General features: G+C 43.4%; 1 protein-coding gene across 1 annotated transcript in view; it reads right to left on the bottom strand.

Annotated features, from left to right (window-relative positions):
• Window positions 1-6,366, bottom strand: part of LOC119423002 (calcium uniporter regulatory subunit MCUb, mitochondrial) — a 38,304-nt gene extending 31,938 nt beyond the window's left edge. Inside the window, exons 1-2 of the mRNA XM_037690413.1 lie at window positions 6,350-6,366; window positions 4,841-4,904 (exon numbers count right to left, since the gene is read on the bottom strand). Coding sequence (XP_037546341.1) covers window positions 4,841-4,904; window positions 6,350-6,366 — 81 coding nt within the window. The remainder of the gene's footprint in view (window positions 1-4,840; window positions 4,905-6,349) is intronic.
• Window positions 6,367-6,992: the final 626 nt, after the last annotated feature.

The raw sequence follows: 6,992 nt of genomic DNA, 5'->3' as shown, positions 1-6,992 counted from the left end.
GTACATACCTAACCCTAAACCTAACCATTACCAGTACATACCTAACCTTAAACCTAACCATTACCAGTACATACCTAACCCTAAACCTAACCATTACCAGTACATACCTAACCCTAAGCCTAACCATTACCAGTACATACCTAACCCTAAACCTAACCATTACCAGTACATACCTAACCCTAAACCTAACCATTACCAGTACATACCTAACCCCAAACCTAACCCATCCTGAAGTTACACCTTAAACCTAAACCTGGGGGCAGTGCCACTTCATTGGCAAATGGGGGTGGTGGTTCCCCTCTTCAACAGGGGGGCCGGAGGGTGTGCTCCAATTATAGGTTCATCACTCTCCTTATCCTCCCTGGTAAGGTCTATTCAGGGATACTGGAGAAGCGAGTCCAATCACTGGTCGAACCTCAGATCCAGGAGGAACAATGCGGGTTCTGTCCTGGCTGTTGAACACTGGAGCAGCTCTATTCCCTCACTAGGGTCCTTGAGGGATCATGGGAGTTTGCAAATCCAGTTTTAAATGTGTTTTGTGGACTTGGAGAAGGCATTCGACCGTGCTCCTTGAGGTACACTGTGGGGGTGCTCAGTGTATGGGATCGGGGCCTGTTGACATGGGCTGTTTGGTCTCTATACAAGCGATGCAAAAGTTTGGTTCACATTTCCAGTAGTAAGTCGGACCCCTTCAGGGTTGGAGTTGGAGCCAGCGGGCAGAGGGAATCCTGTTCGGTGGCTTCAGGATCATCTCTGCTCTTTGCAGATGATGTGGTCCTGTTGGCGTCATCGTGCCGTGATCTTCAGCTCTCACTTGAGCGGTTCACAGCCGAGTGTGAAGCAGCTGGGATGAGAATCAGCACCTCCAGATCTGAGGCCATGGTCCTCAGTTGGAAAAGTGTGGATTGTTGTCTTCAGGTCGAGGGTGAGGTTCTGCCTCAAGTGGAGGAGTTCAAGTGTCTCAGGGTTTTGTTCATGAGTGAGAGAAGAATGGAGCGTGAGATTGACAGATGGATTGGTGCAGCATCTGCAGTATTGTGGACTCCGTGCCGGTCCATTGTGGTGAAGAGGAAGCTGAGCTGTAAGACAAAGCTCTCTGTGTACTGGTCAGTCTACGTTCCTCCCCTCACCTCTGGTCAAGAACTCTGGTAGAGACTGAAAGAATGAGATCGTGGATCCAGGAGGTTGAAATGAGTTTCCTCTGCAGGGTAGCTGGACTCTCCCTGAGAGACAGGGGGAGAAGTTCAGTTATCAGGAGAGACTCAGAGTAGAACCACTGCTCCTCCACATCGAGCTGTTTGTTTCCTTTTTTAATATAATTTTCTTTAATTTATTATTCTCCGTTTATAAACTTTCTTTTATCCATTTTGTCATTTTGTCTTTTGTCCATTGTTATCATCATTCTTTGTTAAATCAGGTCTCTCTTGTAAATGAGTCCCCGATGCTCAATGAGACTAACCTGTAGAGATAAAGCTTGAATGAATGGAGAGGAGCTAGTTAAGGAGGTTCAGGCATCTGGTAAGGATGCCTCGTGGGCACCTCCCTAGGGAGGTGCTCTGTACGTCTGACTGGGAAGAGGCCCTGTGGAAGACCCAGTAGAAATTCATCCAAAATTATTTCACAGTTGAGCCCCAGAAATCCAAAATAATCAAAAATGTATCTATTTTTTGTTTCTATAGATGAAAACTTTTATTTCATTACTTTGTATAAATGAACTCTCAGGTACAATGAAAGCCTGACACTTCCAGAGGAACTTACTGCCTCTTTTCTTTTTTAGTACACGCCCACAAATACTTGCAAACTCTGATCACAAACAATTGTCAAGAAATTATGTTTATTGATAAAACAGATGACACGGAGTCCTGTGCCCTCGCCATTCGTCATCTTGGTCATAAGAGGCTCCTCCCCCTCTCTGCCTTTGGCCCTCAGACAGAGATTGTATGGATGCTCTCGTGTTTATGTTTGGGAGATTAGCAATGATGAAAGAATGTCTTTTCAAGTCTGGGCTGGAGGGGCCTCTGTTCAATGCCACACCCTTTCACCATGCACGCACACATGCACACTCACACACACACAGATTTATTTCTGTTTCCGTCACAGTACGCTCGTCATACTGTATCTTTAAAGTCCGTCAACCCAGACACATTTTCTTGTATTTGTTCCTGCGAGTGAACGCAGCAGAGACACTTGCTTGTATGTGTGCTCTATGATCAAGCTCTCTCCAAGACCTTCACTGTTTCTGACGTCTTGAACTATCAGTCTCTTTCTCTTGATTTTGCATTGGTATTAGCAAATCTCTGAGTTTGGAAGGACAAGCATGCTCAAACAATATGCTTCCCTTCAGTTCAAATATGAATCAGGGGTTTCCAAACACACCATGATTATGAGTGGGTGAAGCCCTTTGGGGCCTCTCCCTGAAGAAAATATCTAAAGACCATTTGGTCACAGTCTCCTGATCCTGTTCGCTCTTGAACAAGTCAATTGTCTAAAATCTATCTCCAGTCACGTTTGTTTGACCAGGTATTACGGGCTCCGTTGTGTAACTTTTCTCTTTTATGCAAAGCCCATTTTGTTTTCTCTGGCTCCTTTTCAAGTCCCTACATGGCAGTTTCACTCACTACTCACTGCTCCAAGCTTGGGGAACAGTTCACACTACACACCAGAGTCCGTTCTTGTCTTTAAACTGACTTTGATGGTTTATTATCCAGCGTGGTGACTGTATCCAGCTCCTTTGTTGTTTTTGCACGAAAACCATTCATTCCTCAGATGCGGGGAACCACAGATGATTAGAAACTTTTAGATATATCTCTGATTGCAGGAGGGCAGACTGCTCAGAGCTACACTCCCTTATGGCTTAGCTGTAAAACGGTGGAAAGCACCTTTGATGTGACGTCATGAGTAAGTAGTTTTGAAGTGGCTAACTAAAGGATAATGAAAGTACTGGGGGCTTGTTAGAATGTCCTGGAAACCACTTAATTAAACATAAATTCAAATGATAGTCATTATTTCTCGATTGGCTTGATAATGTGCTGGGAAGGAAGAGACACATCAAGAAGGTTTGAAAGATGAAAGCTGTTTGAAAAGTCACCTTAGAAAACAGTAAACCTGAGCATGCAGCTTTGGTATCCAGTGTGCAACACATCATCAGTCCAATCAGGAAATAACAACCATCATTTGAATTCATTAAAAAAGGTTCAGTCATCCAGGCACATAAATCACATAAAAGTTAAATCTACTTTTCCTGTAGGACCAAGCTTCTTCTTCTTGGAGAAAATAGATAAGACCCTCGGACCCTGCATTGATTATTGTGGCCTGAACTGACATGATCTGTCCCTTTGTCTGTTTTATTTGTGTTTCTTTGGTCTTTATTTTTCTTTTCATTCTGTTCCTTGTGTTTTTCACTGTGTCCTCTGTCGCTCTCTACTCCTCAGCCTGCCTCTCCAGTCACTGTTCACACCTGACTCTAATCAGTAACCTTCCCAGGTGCACTCATTACCCACTCTTCCTCTGCCTTATTTAAACCTCTCCTCATCACCACTCATACGTCCGCTCATTGACCTGTCAACCACCGACGTCCCAAACCTCCTCTGTTCTGTTCATATACATCTGATGATCCGTTCCGTCCTGCTCCTGTTTTGCCTGAGAATCCGCTCGTATAAGATTTTGCTGCCTTGCCAGCCTTTTGTTGTTGTTTAAATAAATTATTTTTATTTAAACTCCTCACCTGCCTGCCAGTGGGTCTAAAAACTGAGGATTGCGATATCAACCAAATCCCCATAAAACATAAAAATCCACTACCTCGGGTTGATCCTGTCTACAAAAAACTCCATTCAGCTAAAATTTTCACAAAACTCTATCTACGCAACGCATCCCATTTGGTCTGAATAAAAGGAGACGAATGGAAAACCACTTTCTGCTGGGTTCCTTTGAGTATTTAGCGATACCTTTTGGGTTAACTAACTGTTAACTGGCCGTATTCCAAGATGAAGTCAATGACGTCCTTAGGGATTTTCTCAAGGTGTTTGTGTTGAGTTGCCACTGAGTGTCCGGCAGGCTCCCACACTCTCAGTCTTTAAGTCTCGCTTGAAGACCCACTTCTATTCGCTTGCCTTTAACACGGTGTGATTTGTTTTGGTCCGGTCTGTTCTCTACTCTGTTGGCCATTTTAGTTAGCTTCTGCTGCTATTTGTATCTGTATTTCTATTTTATGTTTTCCTGTCTGCTGTGCATGTTTGCTTCTTTTGTACAGCACTTTGGTTGGCCTTGTTGCTGTTTTAAGTGCTATATAAATAAATTGGTATGGTATGGTATGGTATGGTATGGTGTTAGTTAATCTTGATGAAATTTTGATTTATTCTCAGGACCCACAGCACTCTCACCATGTCTGGGCTGTCCTACAGAGGCTCATGTAAAACCAGCTGTTCATTAAAGTTCATTAAAGCTGCTATATCCTTTTGGGGTTTCTCTTCGAGAGTGGTCAGATTCAGATGTTGTTGTGGAAGCAGGTTGAGAGCATAGCTGATCCCAATCAGCCACTCAGCCACCTACCCTTCACAAGGCCAAGTCTTCTCACAAGTCTCTGGTGGATTATTAGTCACTTATGGTAATCGTTACCTCTGCTCTTGAGCCTTTTGTGAATACTAGGATTACTAATACTTACCTGTGTCTTGCAGTGACCTCCCTACGTATGTTCCTGGATTCCATGATTTCCCTGATGCCGTCTGGAACTCCTTGTTTGCTCCAAGCCTGCCTCATTTTCAACTTTACGGAGTTGAAACTCCTGTTATTGGACTCAGCCCTCCTCCTGCCTGCCTGATGTCACAACACAGCACTTGCCTACCTCCTTCACCAGGACATCCTCTTCTCTGAGCACAGAACCATGGGCTGACAGTGCCAGCTGAAACCTGAAAATCAAAACAGACCAAATAAGAACAAATTCAGACACTGATTCCAGTTTTGTTCAGTATTCAGTATCTCTTGAAGTTCCTGGGTGGCAGGGAGGAGCTGTTCACCCACAACTGTTCCCATTCAACTGATGAGGCTCTGCTGGTACAAAAGGCAGAGTGGAACCAGAACTTGATGTTGGAAAATTATTTGCCACAATGCAACAATATAAAAATGGATCGTTAACTTAAGGTGTCATTTGTCTCCACCTTTTCTTTACATGCAGGTTTTTCTATACTGAGAAGGACAGTTTTTTTTTTCTTATTCAACAATAAATATCAGACAAGAAAATGGAAGGATGAATTCATTAATTCTTCTGCACACATGTCAGTTTTAAATAGAGTAAAACATCTTGGATGAGAAGCAAAGAATCATTTGTCTTCAGTTCATGCCTGGTGTGTGATCGGAGCAACACTCAGAGGAGCTGTGCAGACACAGTTCGGGTGTTTGGACAGTAAAGTGGGTTTGTTGAGGTAGACTTGCTGTATTTGTTGTACATGAGGATCAGATGGCACTACTGCTGACCCCTACGTGTATCTTCCTGTCCCCCAGCTGAACCACAGCATAAGGGGGGCCCTTATCTAGTCAAACTGGGCAGTGCGGAGGGGAAGGCTTTGAAGACACGCTTGTGTGGCGATGTAATCAGGCAGACTGCTGTAGGGTCGCAAGCACCACCCTCACCAGTGCTGTGTGGGACCCCTCTTTACCTTTTTTCTGCTTTTAGAAACAAAGAGAGAGAGAGGAGAACACAGCAAAACTCTCTGGATGTTGCTTGAGCAGCAGAGGCCCCTGGGTATGTTTTCAGACTTATGCAGACAGTATCACGTAGAGTGCTTCCAATTTGATAATTGCAAGTAGCATCATGTGAAGAATCTCCAAGTGATAAAACACTCAGAAAAACCTGTGGGATTTACTGCAAATTTTCCACCCTGGACAGAAACATAAATAAAGATTATCTAAAGAGACAAGCTGATCCCGGAGGTCCCCCTTGTGTTACCCTCCACATGGCGCAGACAACGCCTTTCAGATATCAATTTTAAAAATAAAAACTTCAGAGATAAAAATAAAAAAACATACAGAAATTTGTATGTGGTGTTCGATGCTGGTTTTTACAATACTTATAACCACTGAACAAATCAAATTTAAACATATTTTTCTTCCAGTTACAGTAAATTATTTAACCCTATTGTTAAACTTATTCTTTTTTAGATGTATTTGATCTTTCACAAGCCACACAAAGACAACAACTGGGGTGGCTGAAAAATCTACAGAGGACAAGCAAAGCAACAAACAAAAAAATAGTTTTCATATAAGAACCTTTGTGGCAAAACGTAGGACAACACTTACAGACTTCATTTACAAATTGTGTCTCGTGCTATAAAATACACATTTTCACCAAACTTACCTCTTTGACGCTTTCATCTTTCACTAATGTGTTTCACACAAGCCTCCCAACGACACCCCACTACTCACAGATATTGATTTGGATCAGGCTCTGTCACGTTTGCATGAAGGAGGTTCCATTTCTTTTCTCCTTTCACTCATTTTTGTTCCCCCTCTTCCCATCACATCTCCATGCTGCCTCCTCACAGGCCCTTTGATGTGCCTGCTTTAATTTGGAGCTTAATGGAATCTGTGGCACTGCTGTGCGTATCGGTAGCAGGATCACAGATCCCAGGGTTCATTGCGGCATGCCTCCATTCTAGTGAGTGGGTGTCAAGATAGTCGTGCAACAATAGAGCGTGGCCTGTAGCCCTAGGAGACAAACAGCCTTTCCAATGCAGATCTCAGAGAATCGACAGCTGCCAATGTGACTCACTGGAGGATGTCCTATGAGTAACTCCACGTTACAAACTGTTGATTTAAAAAGATTATTTAGCAAGGTTGTGTGGAATACATTGTTTCTCTCTGTCGTTCCTCTAAATCGTGCACTCCTGCTCGATGCAGCTGAGCTTTTAATCACTCTGCTGCTGCTCATTTTACTGAGGTTTGTAATTCTGAAGGGATCAAGCAGCCCTCAGTGTCTTCCACCACTGAGGAGCTAACCC

This window comes from Nematolebias whitei, chromosome 16 (genome assembly GCF_014905685.2).
Source record: "Nematolebias whitei isolate Nwh7 chromosome 16, NemWhi1, whole genome shotgun sequence".
Lineage (NCBI taxonomy): Eukaryota > Metazoa > Chordata > Actinopteri > Cyprinodontiformes > Rivulidae > Nematolebias > Nematolebias whitei.
This window is presented reverse-complemented; position numbering and strand designations above follow the sequence as displayed.